Source organism: Plectrocnemia conspersa, unplaced genomic scaffold (genome assembly GCF_051122295.1).
Source record: "Plectrocnemia conspersa isolate PC_06_02 unplaced genomic scaffold, ASM5112229v1 ptg000004l, whole genome shotgun sequence".
Taxonomy (NCBI): Eukaryota; Metazoa; Arthropoda; class Insecta; order Trichoptera; family Polycentropodidae; genus Plectrocnemia; species Plectrocnemia conspersa.
The window spans coordinates 8,633,140-8,653,055 of record NW_028277168.1 but is presented as its reverse complement, the minus strand read 5'-3'; the positions used below and the strand labels follow the sequence as shown (position 1 = coordinate 8,653,055).

The 19,916-nt window shown below is 28.9% G+C and overlaps 1 protein-coding gene across 2 annotated transcripts in view; it reads right to left on the bottom strand.

The window, feature by feature from the left end:
- The window catches only part of LOC148235843 (zwei Ig domain protein zig-8-like), a 106,050-nt gene that overhangs the window by 35,073 nt on the left and 51,061 nt on the right, over positions 1–19,916 (bottom strand). Inside the window, exons 3-4 of one of the 2 annotated variants that reach the window (XM_088184099.1) lie at positions 17,604–17,814; positions 11,307–11,434 (exon numbers count right to left, since the gene is read on the bottom strand). In XM_088184099.1, coding sequence (XP_088040225.1) covers positions 11,307–11,434; positions 17,604–17,814 — 339 coding nt within the window. The remainder of the gene's footprint in view (positions 1–11,306; positions 11,435–17,603; positions 17,815–19,916) is intronic. The other variant, XM_088184100.1, reaches the window with a different exon arrangement.

Sequence of the window (19,916 nt, the reverse complement as noted above, 5' to 3'; positions counted from 1 at the left end):
GTAGTGTTTTTTATAGCATAGTGGAGTGTAAATAATTATCAAATTAGATGACAAAACATTATATTATTATTCGATGACATTATGTCAACTGAAATAATACAAAATATGACGTCATAAGTAGATTACAAACATTACGCGATATTCACAACTCGTAGAAAAATTTGAAAGTTTAAAACGCTTATTTATGAACTAATAAAATAAAGCTTTTATATAGTTGTTGCAGCCATATTTCAATCAATCAACTTTTAATGAGAATAGTTTCTAAAATTTTTGAGCACATTGTGCGTAACATCAATAGGCAATAGCAAAGAAAATGATGTTGCAAGATATTTTTCGACTTTAACTAGTGCCTCCCATACTTTTTAACTCTCAACGCCCTTGCTAATCCATGTTTTCCCAATGCGCGCTATGTCAAATAATAACAATTACACGAAATAATGAATATTTTATAACAGATGGTTAATAATTATTGTTATTGGTTTTCATTACAATAAATAAAAAATGGAAATTATAAACTTTATGGTAATTAAAAATAAAATAAAAATATATAATATTCTTTTCGTTCAATATAGCAAAATATTTTCTTTGGTCCCGTGAGCTTTGCTATACAGAGATTTCACTGTTAAATTAATAATTAAGATGTATGAGTGTTTTTTTAAATTCAAATTTACATTACTCTAAAGCGGCTCAACTATTAGAAACCATCAAGTACATAAATAACATGTTAATAGCACTTAAGTGTTATAATAATGTGTTAAACTACATAGTTTTTATGTGTATCTTCCCAATTTTCTCTAAAGTTTTCGCATATTTTATCTTAAATGAGTTCAGAAAAATAAAACGTGTTGTTGTTTTATTAAGCTTAATAAAAAATCGAGTTTAAATTTTATTGATGATAAATATATCAAATAAAAAATACAGATATAAGAACTACAGGTTTTTAAAGCCTATGTTATCTGTGTACGTATTTATATACTAATATTATGCCAATATTATCTAGTCATAAAAAAAGTATAAGATTTGTTTGCGACGTACTTTGAATATTAAACACGCGTGCCCTGCGCGAATTCATGCATTATTATCTTCATATAGATGTAAAATAAACATTTCTGGCCTTGGATTTTTTTCAGAGCTTCTGATATATGCAGGCACCCGCGTACAAAAGGAGTTGTATATCTTATACAAGAAAGCGTTGTTTAATATTTATGCAATAGGCTCTTTAAAGTAGGGTCGCGCTCGAAGAAATTTTAATTAATCTCGCTACACAGCCAGGTATTTCGCATAAACTATGCTTACACGCGATCGTCTTTTAAAGTGTATTATTTTTACGAGGCAATTCCGGTTAGAGAGCGTTGTTAATTTAACCAAAGTGAAAAGCTTAAGGTAAAAATAAAATAAAAGACAGACGGGGAGCAATTTAAAAAAATAATCTACTAAAGTTACTGATGTGGTACGCGTTAAACTGGTGCCGTCTGCAGCTTAAGTAATAAAATAAGGGAACGATTTAATTGAATTTCAAAAGTAGTTTGAAAACATCCTGGATGCTGACAGGAAGCAAATAAAAAATATACATAACTAGCAATATCATTCTGCAGTACAAATTAAATAGTGTAAAAGCTTTCAAACGCAACAAATTAAGAGATTTGACTTGTTGGGGTTTCAACCGCCTGCACAAATCGTTACAATTTAGAGATCACTTTCTCGAAAATTATGTTTCATATCTTAATAATAAGAAATATTGCACACACTTCCTATTAGCACATCCGTCCTGAAACGTTAATTACTAATGAATACCACTAAAAAAACTACTCTTTGTGAAAAACGACGCGCGTTAGATAATACCTATTTTTTAGTATAGTTTTTTTACTCCAGGTTACCGATCGCCAAAGTGGCCATCTAAACTGTTTATTTTATAACGCGTGAATACATTTCAGAGGTGAGTCCAAGAAGCGATGCAATTGCCTTTCAAACATCCAAACAAAATTCACAAGCATGTATTAACATTTAACAATATTTTACATAATAAACTTAGCAATAAAGCATTCAGATTAATTTTTAATGACTCAACCGACTTAACAACGTTTAAAGATACTAAACATGGCAATTATATATAGTTGTAATGTAATTAAAAAAAACAAGTGATAAAAATAAAATATTAAATGTCGGGGTATTCGAATATTTTGGTTATGCTAATCAATAAACATTATGAAACATGCGAGCGGTGCTCGGATTATTATTTTTTATTTTAAAAGCAATTTATTAAATTGTCAATACCGGTAATACCGGTATTGACTGTTTTCTCTCTGTGTAATACCGGTATTGAAAATCATGCTATTTTTGCAATCCCTAATTATTACAGAAACCTCCCAAGTCCCGATGATCAGATTTTAAATAAAAAATAAAATTAATATTACCCTTCAACAGAAATGAGCCAGGAGGCGAGTCTAACACGAGAAACCACTCGGATCGTTCAGAGAGCTTTACCAGATCTACCGAAATCACAGCTGACAATAATACAACTTGACATGCTAGCAAAAACTCTCCGAATTTTAAGATCTACCATTTCAATTCTATCGTTTGATATTCGCATCTGCATTTTTCTTTTTTTGTATTAATTTATATTTTTTAAATAAATTATTACCAGCTTTGATGGCGTCTTGTTGTCGGTAAAGGCACATCACTTTGACCTTAAGCCCCGGAAGATAAAATAAAAATATAATAAAGGCATAACGTCAAACAAGCGGTGAGTAATTAAAAAAATAAATACAATTGTCTCAATGTTATAAAGTAATACTATAGTACGATTAAGCTTTCGAGAGCTAGAAGCGATCCGTCCGATTAAATGGTAATACCCGTTCAAGGCTAGCTAAGTAGAAAAGCTTAAGGGCAAAAATAAACAAGCGTATGGGGAGCAATTTTTAAAAATATACAATCATCTCAAGTTCATAAGGGGCGAACATTAGTAGGGTTGCGGTGTGAGTTAAACGATCTGCGGAATGGACTGTTCGCCGCCGAAACGATTTTGTTAAAACGTACGAATCCCACGCACATAATAACGCTCGCTCAGATTAGAGCTTTCGTCCTTTCGCCGTGACCCAGGACACTAAAATTGCCCATATGTAATGTGACAAACCCCTGCTAAATCCCGAGGAGTGCGCAAGGACCCGTATCCCCCCGTGGATTCACTCCCGAGCGATAAAAGTCAATCTCAATCCCCGAAGGAGGTCATTATCTTCCAACGGAGTGGAAAGAAAAAAAAGAAACAAAATCCATGAAGCAGCGAAAATCCCTTTTTTCCCTAACGAAAGGCACGATAATTCGACCGCGGTGGGTAAAATTGTGATTTTATTTTTAATTTTAGGGTATAAACTTAAATTATCCTCTTTAATCAACACCAAATGGTAAACCGCTACGTAGTCAATTCCTCAAAAAAAATATTTATTACAACTGAGTGATAATGATATCATCAGAAACATATTAAATACACGCTGTTGTCTATATTATATTTATTTCAATACGATTTCTCAAATTAAAAAATATCTACACTTATATTGCGTAACAAAATTTTATCAGATGTGAATTAATTACATATTGTTGTATAATTTTAATAAGTTCTATCGTTAAATATTTTTTTAACTATTAATTCTATATTTTATAATATATATTAATTAATCAAAGTAGCAGTCTTAAATAATAATAAATCTAAATTTTTAGTTGTGCTGTTAAATGCACCAGACCGTTAAGTTATATGATCCTTATGCAGCTAAATAAATCAACTTTTTAGACAACTTGAAGTAATATTTAATAATCACTCACAGTAAATATAAAATAGCTTAAATAACAATATATTATAATAAAAGAAATTTTATATAAATATTTAATACACTGCTAGACCTAATAAATAGAAATCAAAGAAAATACGTAATAGCTTTAAATACCTGAGCTTGTATATCTAAAAGCACTGTTGCCAGTTTTCACAAGGAATTTACCTTGTAATTCCTGAACACTGCATTGATACTTTTGCTGCCAAACTAAATATGTAGACTCTGCTAATTGAAAGCTGGAGGTCTTCGATTTATGTTATTAAAAAATGTTGAAAATTTAGTAGACAGCACATATAAAAACAAAACTGTTTTACAACTGCTGCAAAAGGGTTAAGAGCGAGAGTACTTTGGAAACATACACTAATCTGTGGTCTGAATTACCGCGAAAGGAAAATTAGAGGGCTAACGATGACTGAATAGGAAGAAACTCTTAAATCAAGGGCATAGAGTGGTTCGCAAAGGTTATAGGAGACTTAACTTATACTCTTGCTAGTAGTGATTATGTAATCTCGACTATATTTCAGTCTCATGAGCGAGACGTTTGTTCGCGTATTAGTTAAATAATAAAGAATACATATTTTTAATAAATTTTCGTATATGTATATGTGTTTAAGCTGCATAAATATTAATTTATTAAAAAGCATATTTTTAATTATTTATAACAACTATAAAAACCTAATTTCAATTATTCAAACAAAAATCAGTTGTAAAATTAAATTTTAAAACCAGAGTACATATTTTATTTTTACTATGCAAAATAAGTTTTTAAAAGATCAAGCATTAACAAATTATATAATACGTTTTTAATTTTCATTGTAAATATTAGTCTTAGTCTTTGAAAATACTCGCTAGCTTTCCGTTGATGTTGACTTAATTGTGAGCAAAGTTATACTTAACAAATTTAGATTAAGGTCCATTTTCCAGTTGGTTGCAAAATCTTAAATTTATTTTATCGACTACAATAATTATTTTTTACCGGAGAAATATCTAGTAGTGTATTAGTATTTTTTAATTATTCTTTAATTGTCAATAGCATATTAATAAAATCATTATCAGTATTCCATTCAATAATTATTTGAGTCTGATTCTAAACTATCAAAATTAGAAAAAAATTATCTTAATAATTATTTCAACTCATTTTTAGGAGCAACTACGAATTTAGTTTTCTTTGTGAAAATCATTATAACCCAACGTCTTGGCTCATTTCTGATCATAGATATAGAAATTTTCGATATACACTCGTATATCATATATGTGGGTTTAATAATATGTATTTGAATTTTCTTACAGATGTAACGATTAAAATATTAATCGTTTAAATAACAAAAATATATTATATAATATTCGTACTCAGCCGACATTCGCGATAAAGTGTAATTGTCTAAAATAAATGAAAAATAAGGTCTGACGAGCAATAAACCTGCCCTATAACTGTACGCATTAATTGCAAGTCGAGTCGATAATTATTTGTCAATTTAATGAAACATTACAGAACAAATCTAATGATAAATTCAAAATCAGCGTTTCATTTTAGTACAAAATATATGTATATCGTACGTATGGGGATGGGGAGCCATACTTTCATATGTACCTAATAACTGATAAATAATAATGTTTTCATTGGCTAATCTATTTTATCGTCATTACGCTCTGGCACATAAATACTAATTTTACCGCCTATATCTCGGGAATTTTCATTCTTTGTAAATTAATCACAATTTACATATATGTTGTATACCTAATTCCTAAAATATTCATTCCTTGATTTTATCCAAGAATTTTTGCGCTCTTATGACGTGCTCTTTTTTGTCAAACGCTCATATGACTGTCTGCGCATTTGACGCGCGCTTTTTTGTTACAGCGCTACTTTGGTAAACGCTCTTATAATGCAGCGCTCATTTGACGCATGCTCTTTTGACCGGCTGCCAGTTTTATTATATTATATTATATTATATTACAATTGCGACCGATGATGAATTTCTCCGAGCGGTTGTGGAGAAGCTGGCGTATGGATGATGTCCATAGTGGCGTGGCAGTGAGCGTACAGTGGAATTTGATCACTCTTTGCTACGGTTAACCTCGTATTCAAGAGATTCTCTTGAGATGTAAGCTCCCATGACAGTATGATATATCTTCGAGTGGCTGCTGGTGACTTCTTTGTCCTCATCATAGTCCAGTCGTAAATATCCAGGGCTGCAAATCTTGCTGACCAATCACAATTATGCAGCGATCATCCAACTAATCGCTGCAGTCCCTTCTTAGAACGGTGAAATATGTATACGCCTTTAGAAAGCGACATTCGCTTTGTGGGCATTGTTCAAGGTCGTATTTCATTGCAACAGGAACCTTGTGGATCCGGTTTTTTATTATATCCATGACCGTTTCGCAACAAATAAATATTCTCTCAGTATAGGAGAATATTTAATAAGAATATAAAACCAAAAATTCCGACACCGTGCATTTAATTATATATTTAACTAAAATTATTTAAATCACTAACTACTAAACTTTAGTTTTATTATGGTGTTGTTACAATACCTAGTCGTATTAACTGTAACACAACTGTAACACATTGATTTAGCGATTATCTTGTTTGAAAGATATATTAAAAATAGTCATCTACCAGTCCCACGCTATTTTTTTATATATATATTTAACCCTAGTGATCGGTAACAATGAAAAATATTATTTTTATATTCACCAGTACATAGAAATAAATCTTTTGTCCCTTCAAGTACAATCAATTAAAGCTTATAATATAAAATTAAATAAACTTTTTATATTAAATTTTAGTTGCAAAAATATGCGTTAATTTTGAAATAATTTGTAAATATATTTTTGAGAAAACAAAATTTAGTAACGCTAGCTTGAAAGCGCTTTGCGTAAAACAATTGTTTGTAAGTCTAGATGACATCCAGTAATTGATTAAAAAAATATATATGTATATCAAAAACCGGTCAGATGTCGAAAAATGTTTGTGTAGCGGTGAAATATGAACCTTACATTTCAATATACATACAATCCAATAAAATACAAAGACAACAAAATCCACGATGAAACGTAAATCTTTTTCCAACGAAAGGCGCATTAATTCGCCGCCAGCGGCTAAAATTGCGGTTTATTTTTAATTTTGGGTAATAAACTCGGTACATTTCCAAACACAGGCACATTCAAGGGCGAATACTATATGCGCTATTTCTGTGTGAGTGTCCCAGGCCGCATTTGTGTCCAATACATATTTAAAAAGGTCTCGGGGCGACCCTTTTTTGTGCTTCGGTCACATGAAGTGGCCCCGGTCATTGAGTGGTACTTTCGGCCCTGTATTTTAAAAAAACGCCGGACCGTGAAAAACACCTGCTCCTGTACCAATTTTTCAGAGTACCATAGCACGGTGACTGGTAATGACGAAGGGACAAATTCGACGCATTTATCTTTTGTTGCTTGCGAAAAACGCGTACACAAGCGATCCCATTGTTATCAGCGTTCAAAAAAGCGATCCCCGTCCTTTATATTATCAAGATATGTACATAAATAAAACGTGCATACCTATCTACTATATCCCGATATATGTACTGTACATACTCCCATACCTTTGGTTTTTGATGGCACGATTTATGGATTTTCGAAAGAGCAAGAGATAAAAAATGTGACAAAAAACGAGAACACGACACGGTTAATTTGCGAAAGTAATTTTTGCAACGCAAAAAATACAAAATAAATTATTTTATATTTAGATATGTATAAATTTATTCATACATATAATATAATTTGCAAACGTGTTTAGATAAAAATATTTTTCTTATAAGAATATGATTATATTTAAAGTAACCGACCGCTTAATTCATGTTTTTAATTAAGATTTATCGAATGTGTCTATTGAATGACGAATCATAAAAATATTGTGTTGATAAAGTAAAAGAATCGAAAAAAAGGTAGTGCTTAAAATTAAATAAAATCTTTAATATTTTCAAATAATAGGGACACCATTAATATTAGATGGAAAATATTTTATTACCAGAAATAAAGCAATACGAAGCACAGAAGCAATAATAACAAATAACAATAAATGGTATTGCATAATTAGTATTGCAAAAAAGAGTATAAAAGGTCTATTCCCATAGAATAAACTAACAATGTCACAACATCGATCGGCCGGCGTACGAAGTAATTTCCTGCCGGCCGACATTCTGACGTTAAACACCAACGCGTAGACCGTGAGTTGCCTTCCAAAACACCTTCGAAATGTAATATATACCCTTTCGTTGCTCTTTTAAAAAAAAAACTTGACAACCTACATATTTTTAAAAAACTGTTTTATATAGTTTTTTATATTGTTCTAAATTAATATTTTTCATAGTACATAAAACTGGCAAAAACGCACATTTTTAATAATGTACCATTTCTAATTCCTCCCTTGACTTTTTGTATTATAAAAAATCTTTCTGTAATATAAATTTCTGTTTTAACCATAAATCAAGTCGACATTTTCGACAAAAAGTACGGTTATGGAATGTTTAAATCGCAGGGCAGGTTTTTATTTCCGACCATATGGTGAAGTGCTCTCGAGCTATTTTTTTGCTTTAATTCAATATGATTTCAATTTTCAATTAAAAATGTTGTTACATAATTTATGTAGATGTAGAAAAGTTCATCGTTATTGCTCCTACAGTATTTGCCGTAATTCTTTACAAATATAATCATTATCACTTTTGGCAGTCTTTAGTGGACCAGCAACAAGGTTTTCGCCTGCGTCGTTTTTCAGTGGCCAGCCTGTTATGCCTTTTGAAGGCAATGACAAATAAATTCGTGACGGTAAAGCATGGATGAAAATTTAGGATGCCTATCACCATTTCTTTTAATAATGCGTTGAATATGCATTGCTTTTAATGCGGAGCGCGGTCACTCCGCAACAACAATTACGATTTTTGATAATGTAAGTCATACGTGATAAATATACATTGATAGTAGGTCCATAGGTTCGTGGTCAAAATAGTCCGTGGAGCAAAATAGTATTTGGAGCAATTAGATGTCAGAGTGTCGATTTTGTTTTGCGTTATATACACCATTGTGCGAGAAAGCCATATCCCCACCCCGTTATTTGGAGTTCGTAGTATCGTAAGTATGAGAGGCGTACTTCTCAACGACTGCTAGATCCAAGGGCACCACTCGTGAGACTTCAGACGCGCGTTTGTTGTGCTTCTTGATTATTTATGAGTCTTATCCATTTACAATCTTGAATGTATTAAATGAAGCACTTTTTAAAGTTGTTGCGGGTAGTGTCAGCAATCCGTCATTTCTTTGCGATTATTCGCTACGGACTATAGAGATTCGCGATTGAGTCCTTTGTTCAGAACATTAATACTCAAGAACGCTCCCTTTACACGAGCTATCCAGTTTTTCAATAAGCCTGCTAAACACAAAGATGTTTCGACGATGGCTACGAGAAGCTAAACTACTCATGTTGAATGTTAGATGTTGCAAACTTTTTTGTGTGTACTTCAATAGTATTTATAAAAAAAATCCGACATATTTTTTGAGTATAAGTATTTTTAAATGCCATTATGATATATTTAGAAACCTGTAAGGTCATGATGACTATATTTTACTATATTTCATTCAATTTAAGACATATTTATTAATTTGTTAAATATACAAAATACTCAATACCTTTATTTTTTAAGATATAATTAGGTTAAAAATATGCTTGAGGCGAGATAAACAATATCATAATAAATTATGTTTAACTTTAATCATATAATACTAATACTACACAAGCTAAAACTCAAATTAAATTTTGTAACTTTGTTATTATGCAATCTTTGACCATTATGGCCATTGAAATGAAATAAGTTGAATTGTTAAAAAGGCATATCTTAAAATCTGGAGCAATATCTAAAATATATTAAACCTAAGATATTTTCACATTAAATAATATATATTTTATTGTACTATCAAAGTTTAATTTATTAGAGTATCAAGACTGGTCAATGATCTTGTTAAATAAATATTAATAATAATAATAATAATAAAAACAGTTAATCGAGACAGATGGTTTATAAGTCTATAAATTTTATATTAATAAATATTATCATATGTGACTAAATGTTTCTGTCCTAAGAGTTACATCAATTGACTAATTATGACGACATTAAAAAATACTTTTTAAATAATAACATTGAAAGTATATAAATGTGGTTTATTAATTAAATAATATAATATTAATTTAAGCCTTATCAAAGGTCAAAAAGTCAAAATGAAAATATGGATTGTGACTAAATCCCAAATAAGATCAAACTACATTATACATTGGATTTTAGCTTTAATTTAATAGGTTTTATGTAATCGAGAATTATCTGCTTTGTAAACTATTCAAAATTACTTTTAACATCACTCTCAAATTTTCCAGACAGTACAAATTAAATAATCACGTCAGATTTGTATAAACTCATTATTATTTGCATACTTAAATCGATTTATATTTTTATGGCTTAAACAAACTGCTCTAACGGCATTTGCTTGAACGATTTCAGCTCAAATTGCATTTTATGTTTCAGCTAGCTAGTCTAATCAATTTTGCAAATTAATATTGCGAAATATATCTACAAATATTATTATATAATAAAATAATAACATTAAATAACAATGTATTGAAATATCTCATAATTTACATGCACATAGGATCCAAAAGCAATAAAAAAATCATTGGTTATTATAAATGATAATATACATTAGTAACAAACACAATGTCGTTTTAACAAAGATGAATAATTGAAATTAAAAACAAATAATATAAAACGTCTTTTGTACAAGGATAGGTATTTTTTATACATTCAATTTATCTACTTATTATGTTCAGAATTATTTAATTTAATGAGAAAATAACTTTTTGTAATAATAAGTTTATTACTTATAATTGTAATATATTTAATAATTAGGGATATCAACAATGCATCTATGACAACAAAATAATAATACAAAAGTCTTTATAATATATAAAATCAGTTTTAATATCAATTATTTTTTTATACATTTAAATTTAAAAATAACAATACTAAGTGTTAGCCAATAAAACTTTCGTTATTGCTATTTATGAATATTTAAAAATAAGGCTTTAAATTTCAGATTGTGATCTAGACTAATTTTTTATTAAAATTGAGATATTATCTGTATTTATTTATTATAAACAAAAAGCTATTACCCTTGGTACAAAACCAACATCTAACAGTTTATTTTTCATGGACAGTCTTCAGAATCAACCGTGAGAAATATATTTTTATGGAACGATAAATTTTCTCTCTAATAGCAGCCGGGTATATATGAACAATTTTTTAACATTTTGGAAGACTTGGAACGCTATGCTATAGATAAATGTGTGCGAGACTCTAGAGTTATTATTTTTTCAAATTGTAAAGTGGTTTTTGGACTACCCTATACAAATGTGGCAATTTACAAGGTTTATGTGGATTGTGTGTAAGACCATACCTCATCTTTGTGATACCAGAAGATATACGCCGGTGGCTCTGGACTATATCTCAGCAGACACGTCAGATTGATCGTGCTCCCACGCCCCACGTGAAGGTCCGGCCCTCCCAATATTGTCGCCGTGGGCACTGTAACAAATCAACCGACATGATCGATTGCCATTACGATAAAAAACACACACATATAATAAAACATACATATATATGTATACGTATAAAGCACATGCCAATGTGAAAAACAATTCGATTTCCAGACTATAAATTACATATCTGACGCGTCTCGTTCAGTAAATGGCGCCGTTTGGATCAGGTGACCAAAAAAAGCTCGTGCGAATTTTCAATTACAATTTAAAAGCTCCAACACCGTGTTTACGAACCTATGACACAATTACAAAGATGTTAATCCATATATATATATATAACTTATATAGAATTTTTTGTATCAAAAACTAAATATTTTCAGATATTTTGTGTAATTAATATTTTATTATAAAACCTAGATTTTACTTATCTTATACTGTAAATAAAGTTTTTCTCTTTGATTTTTTTGGATCTTATCTATCTCAAAAAAAATTGGATTCTCACTGATTTACATTAGGTTATCATATTCATGAATCAGGGCTTTTTTTAAATAAGTCACAAATTTATTTCAAATTGTCCGATTGAAAAGTAACTAAATTGGATCAAAAGGTAAAAAGAAAAAGTTGTCGAAACTTTTTTTACGACCCAAATAATATTCAATAAAACATATATTCTTTTACGCTTAAATCCCTAAAGGGTATTTTGTAACATTAAACTACTTGATTTCTTAACTTTTATTCTGAATTGTATTTTATTTAATCCACATTTATTTTAATCATTGCTGAATTTTTTAAATCACATAAGTTATAATCACAACTTATACGTATGCACATATATGACAACATCAATTTACTAAAAAGTCCAAAATCATTTATAAAATAAATATTTTTTCACTCGCAATTACCTTATGCTTTACACACAGATTTGAGTTATTGTTATATGTATATTAAAATATTAAAATAGTTCTAAAAATAAAGAAATCGAATCATGCGTTACATGCAAAAGTTTAAACGACCATAAAAAAAATTTTCACAGTCAAAAATATTGTGCCAGCTCCCTTAATATATTTAATATATGATAACACAATAAAAAATATGTATTTTACTTTCAAAGATTTTTAGCACATATTAAAAACATTGCATTTATAGGGAGAAAAACAATAATATTTTTGTTTGAAATAACCTCGTTTACTTTAACAATTAACTGTTTCTCATTTAATTTTACTTTTCGTTTAAAACGTTAAAAAAACACGAGTGAAATTCCCTAGATACGGTAAAACTCCAAAACATCAAAGCTCCATATTAAATATATAAAATTCGTGAACCAATTTTGATTAAAAAACCGCAGAAACAACACATAAAAAATGGGCAATTCGTTTTATTGTTTAAGACCAATTGTATATATTCAATCAAAAAATAAACATACATAAAATTCTTAAACCGTATTGCATTATTAACTAAGTGTAATTTTAATTTTCGACATGCGGAATTATATATATTCTTTATTTTCAGACAATGCTTTGTACTAAAAGCAGTGCCTAGCTATTTTATTCACAGTACTAATGGACGAACCACTTCAACCCTTACCACTAAACGTAAATTACTAAAATCACTTTATCCCCCTGAAAATATTTCTAGTTAAATATCATAATAAAATTAAGAACAGTGATACATTTTAATACTAACTAATGTTTAAATCGATTGCATTTATTGTTTTATTGCTGGTGAAAGCACATATTTTCATTACATGTAAATGATCCAAGAAAAGCTAAATATGACATTGCATTGTCATTGAATAGATTCATATCTACAAAATTTTGCCCTGTTTCTCACATTTAACAGAGTGTTATGTTATATATGTTATTGTTTCTGTTGTGTAAGAGTATTTAAAAAGTACTCGTAGTACTGGATTCAGTTATTTTTTGCCAATAAAGACACATCTATCAATCGTTTGACCTATGGATTAAAAAGTATTACGTTTTGCTAAATCATATAACAAGAAACTTGTTAACCTTCTAATAAAACTAGGTTTAAAAAGGTAATATAATTGTGATAATAATTTTTCGCTTTACATAAATTATGATGGATCAATCGTTCGTGTACTACCATTATTAAAAGCAGACACTCATCATTTGAAAATCGTATTTAAACTTTAAGTTAAACATGCGATAAATTTATTATGTTAGTAATTATTTCTAATTAAACAACTATCAAATTGTTTTTACTAAAATATCTAAAAATCTCGGCTTTTATTTTAATAATGTAAAAATATTAAAATAACTTTCTTAAAATAATAGAATAAAATATAATCACCTATTCCTTTAGGCCAAAAGAAATGGAATTGCTCTGAAGTAATAATACCAAGAAAACCGATAAAAGAAGCATTATCATACCGACCATTATCCTTAACTTTTATTAAGTTAAAAACAATTTGAAAAACTTTTATTGTGTAAACTTAAACTAGTAATTGAAGAAAAACAAATATTTTTTAGTCATCAATGCAGATTTTGAAACAAGCGTGTTACAATAGAGCAACTGCATTAGATAACCGACGATATTGAAAAAGCTTTAAAATAAAATAAAGTTTGCGCCACTATTTTCTTCGATGTAACGCAAGCTTTCGATAAAGTTTGGCATGTCGGTCTGGAATTTAAACTTTGAAAACTACTTCCTTAATCATATAGATCAATACTAAAATTATACATTGTGACACGAATCTTGCAAGTGAAATTCTAAGACGCTTATTCGAGCTTTAGAAAAATATTGCTTGGAACCCTCAAGGATGTCGACTATGCCATAAATTTCACTAAAAAAATACTTTTTTAAATTTTATTGATTGTAGTAATAAATAAATAATAAATTCTGTCATGCGTCCAATGACAATATTTTGCTTTAAGATGTGGCCAGAAAATTAAAAATAATAACTGTTATAAAAATAAAATTAATAATCAAATCGATATACTAATTAATTCACCTACACTATGTGGTTACAAAAAAAACTCAAAAATAAGTCTTTATTAATTAATTATTTTCAAGAGATGTGGCATAAAAAGTGCTGGAAATTCCTATTGAAAGATAAGTATACAATTTAAGTGTATGAATGAATATTGATTTACTCTCATATAACATCCAGCGACGTCCAATTATGCATCTCGCGTAAAAATGGCTGCCCGTCCGTTATTGCTTTCTGTACATCATGCAAGTTAACTTTAACTTTTTTTACCAAGTTTCAGCTTTCATTTCGCTAAGTTGTTTTGGTGCACATCTGCTGCGATCTTGACACACAACTCGGAATCGAAAAACTATTTTATGCGAATCGTTTTGATGGCCCAACCCTACCGAAGACGGCGGCGTCATATGGTGGGAATATTTTGCAAGTTTTCCATCACGAAACTTGGCCCGTGGAAAAGGACCCGGCCTAACTACGCTAAACAGCGAGTTTATGATGGCGTTTCAGTAAATATTTATTGCCGAGGACCTCCACCTTCAAAGTTTCCTTTACGACCGACAACGGGGGCGAAACTTTGCACGCGAGCAACGCTCGTCGATAACTTTTCGAATAATAAAATTTAAATCAAAACAGCAGATAATCCATAATTATAGGTTATGCGCTGTAAAGTCGCGTCCATAATTTATCTAAATAGAGGAGCTTTAATCATATATTCATTGCTAATTCAAAACTACAATAATCTAAATTACTTGCACATATACACTATTTTTTATGTTACGGCTCACGAAGTCTGCACAAAAATTGTAAGATCTCCAAAAATGTGTTCTATATTATAATAACAACTTGTATAAATACAATTAACTAAAATAGCAAACTTAACTTACTTTGAATGAATGTATAATAATACTGCTGCAACTAATTAATATTAAAATCGCTTATAAAAGCTTTAAAATAATCATTGTTATTTTTCAATTACTGGATGTTCTTGTTGCCTTTTCTTATTAAATTTAACTTTCAATGAGTTATCTAATATAATAATAATCAATTTATTTCGAGCAACGTAATTAATATGATCATTATTTTATGTGTGGATTTTTTTAAGCCAAAAAAAAATTGATAAAAGATAATAAAATTTGGTTCAGCAATGTTATCAAGTATAAAACTATAGTAATAGTTGTGAATGATTGAAAACTCATTTAAACATGAAGACAAATTGTAATATCTTAAATCATAACCGACAAAAATATTAACCAAAAATGTAGCAGATGTCACTGTCGCTATGTACCGCAGCTTGTAAGCGTACGAGTACCGGACGCTAAACCTTAGCTATAATTTTTATTTGTTAATATTCTTTTGAATATAATTTTAATAAATATTCGATAAATTCTACTACTATTATATTCATATATCCTACTATATTTAAGTATTTAAGGCCGGTATTTTTTAATAAACATTTTTTTATAAATAAAAACTCAAGTCTGCTGCTGGAACCCAAACCCGTGGCCTATTATTTTAATACAGTTTATATTTTTAGATAAAGTTACATTGTTTAAATCACCACCATTCAGAAACATGATGCCTGTTAAGACTAGCTATATTATTCAAGATATTCATTAGGCAGCTTTTTAGTGAAGTTTAATATAAATCTGATTAAAACTACGGCATTTATCATCAAAAAACATTATATCCCATTATAAAGTTGCAACTATAAACGCAATTCAAGTGTATAGTATATTTAAATTTACTTAAAAAAACATATATTCTCTACATTAATTAATTACAAAAACAAAATTAAACACTTATTTGTACACTAAAAATTTCTTTAGACTATATTATGTACATATAATATCATATTTACTATTGATTTTTATATTTTATTCTAATAAAATAGAAGTTTAATATAATTTATTTAAAAATATACATATGCTTATATATATATTGATTATTTATTTTGAATTCAGCGTTAGAAGGGTATTACAATCGCATATGTACAAAATCAATAAATTTCTACTGTATAAATATTTGTAAAGGCTGGTAAAATTTTACTCAATAATTTTGTTAGGCAAATTTATTGATTTAACGTTCAAAATAAGACTAGATCTAATACTGATGGTTTTAAAAACCAATGCACAATAGAACACATTTGTTATAGTTATTTTGAGGAGCAATAACAGCTTCTTTAAAATCCTTTCCCCGATCGTCATAAATTTATTTTTACTTTTTAGATACACATAAGCAAGATGGCACAATAGTTTATCGTAAACTTGTTACGAGCACTACACTCTATTTAAGTTAACTTTCCAGTAAAAAAAATAAACAACTTTTGTAATTTTAACAATTTGCCTTTATTTCACTACTGAGGAATAGGTCAAGTTGTAAAACATATTCTTATTCAGCATGCAAGCAAGTTTTCAGTATATTATTTTTGTAATAATATTTTTTTTAATTTAATTGAAAAGTTGCTCATCTGCTGATGTTATTTAAAATAAAATTTTTGGACTTTTATATTTACAATTTTTTCTCACCATACAGATTGATTACTATCAATATAAACTCTAAATTCTTGAAAATTGATTCGCCAAATGTCTAAATATAAACTTTTATAGCTACTATAGCTAAGACGTGTCCCCTTCACTGTCATAAAAGTTTATTGAATAATAAAAATAAATTAATTATAAGGCTTTAGAAAGTATGCTTCCTCGGTTTGCGGATACTTAATTAGAACTTGAAGGTATCTAATACTACTTTAGGCCAAGCAAAATAATTAATTAAGAATCGTTTCAAATGTTAAAATTTTACAAAAATGTGTTACTTTATCTAAATGTAATAAATAATTTTGAGCCACTTCAGTGTGAATCACTGGCTAGAAAACACGGTACTCTTAGCATTGTAAATCTATTAAAATTGTTTACGAGATCCGCCACAAAGAGATAAAATATATATATTAGTAAATTTACTGAACAATTAAATATTATTAAATATACAATTTGTGGTCTCTTAAATGACTAATAATTATAAATTTTATATATTACTTTATAATATACTACTCATACCTAGCAACGTATATTAACTCATTTTTAATCACCATACAAAAATCTCATGAATGCATGCACATTCAGAGATTAACCCAAAAAGCAATCCATCAACATCAACTAGCGCGTCATGCTACAAGTTTGTATAATATTATGCAATATAATACAGATTAATACTAATTACACATATACATACATATTTAAATACAAATATTAAATAAATAAGGTGTCCTTACCCACGATGTTGAGGTTAACGAAATAGCTCCTGACAGGCTGTGTCGAGACCTGACACTCGTACATGCCAGCGTCCCTTTGCTGAGCCCACTTTATGTGCAGGATCCAGTCATCCGTATCTGGCCTGTGGGTGGTCTGGAACCTCTGATCCGACGTGTAGGTGTAGGTTCCCACAGTCAAGATGTGGATATCCCTATGCCTGATCCACGAGACCTAAGCCAAATAATTATATCAACCGTTAGTTAGTGGTGTACGTTGATGTCAGATGATACGGGTTCAAATGTAACCCTGATGTAACTTTGACCCGAGGTGTTCGGATGTTAATTAAATATTTAATATGTTAATTAGATTCCGACGTATGAGACTAATAATTAATTGCGTGTTGAATGGTGGAAATGTTACGACTATGTACAATTTAGTTTTTCATTATTCTAGTAAACATACATAGTTCAAATAATTATTGGGTAAACTTTTATTAATCTGACACGACAGCTGACATGTTTACCAGAATATTAGGAGCAGACGCAATATAATATATGTTTAATATTTCCCTAACCTCGAAACGTAACATAGTAAAAAAATCATTCCAGAATACGACATTTATTTGCCAGTGACCTGCTGTCATTCAATACTACTTTCGTTAATGAAAATGACGTTATGAAATAGTAAAAAATATATAAGGTTATCAGTAGCTAAACGTGCGTTAAATGGCAAAAAATAGAGCAGATAAGGACTTATATTATGGTAACCATTTTAGATCATTAAATTAACTTGAATTTATATTTATAGCCTACCTTACCGTGTTTTAGATTTCATATTGATATTTAAAAAAGATTTCGACAATCCAAAAATAAAATGCTTAACTTTCGATTATCCCTCAAATATTCTTCAAGCTTTAATTAAATTTAAACTACATTATTACATAGAAAATGATCAACATTATATTTTAAAAACAACTCTTTTAGTGATTTGTTGTACGTATTTCGTTATTCGAACATTATATGCGGTAACTCGATACGTTACAACTAAATAAACAAAATCAACAACGACTATGTGAGTAGTGATACACGAGACTTAAATCTGTGTCATATATTTTACTATTAAAAAACTATTAATACGTCACTATACAAGACCTAGCTTTTATTTCTTTATTATTCATTACGATATTTATCCGTGAGATTAGGAAAATCTAGGAAAACTTAAATTGTGATGATCGATCAGGAATAAATATATAATAATTACTAATTCTGATATATACACGATTAAAATTAAATACAAGGCTTAATATGTGATAGTTTTAGTTTTTGCTTGTATACATTATTATTAGTATTGTCAAAAAATACAACATTTATCATTAAAGTGTGCGAATACCAGACCCTCAAAATTGGGTTTTAAATATTATTTTTTGGTTCATTATGATTTTTTTTATTCTATTTTTAAATTTAATGGTTAAAATTAGACATAAATATTTAATATTTTGAATGATAGTCAAAATAGTTCAATCTATAAAAAGCTACTTAACATTTTTAATTCATTTTAAAACAGGTTTACAACTTCGCTAAATATTAATATTATTTAAATTTAGATTTGAAACTTAGATATTTAATGATAAAACTAAATATTGTATATCATTTAAGATAAGGTTTAAAACTTAGCTAGATAATAATTAAAATAAATATTGTACAGTGAATTGTCAGTATAGCGAAGAAAAATTTCGTTATACTAAAAATTCGTTACATTTAATGTAAAGAAGATGATATATTTTAATTTTATTTTAAATTACCATATTATTACAGCATCAAAATAATTGAGAAATCGTTTTTTGCCCATTTTTAAGGACGTTGTAATGAACACAATAAAATTTGTTAAAAAAATATTTTTGAATTTTTTTGCTGCAATAATGGTTTTAATTTATTTTGCTGTAACCATACTTCTTCAGCTAAATAACTGACTGCATCACAAGTATTGTCACGCGATCGTCATGAAAGATAGTATCCACCAAATATCAATAAATAAAAAATACATTTTATTAGCATTTATATGACTTGATCGACATTAACCTCAATCTTGATGTTTACGTTTAAAACGTAACTGGTTCAGTCAAATCTAACGTTTATGTGCATTTAATCGGAAGCAATGATAATGTTTATGTATTATATTATAAAATGAAAAACTCACATTTTGGCCTCGGAGCCCGTCGACAGGAATTCAAAATTTTAAGATTTGTTTTATGATTGTTTATTTAGTTTAATCAATGTATTGTTTTACTCCTCAACACATATATTTATGTATATATTTAATTTTCATAGTTATAG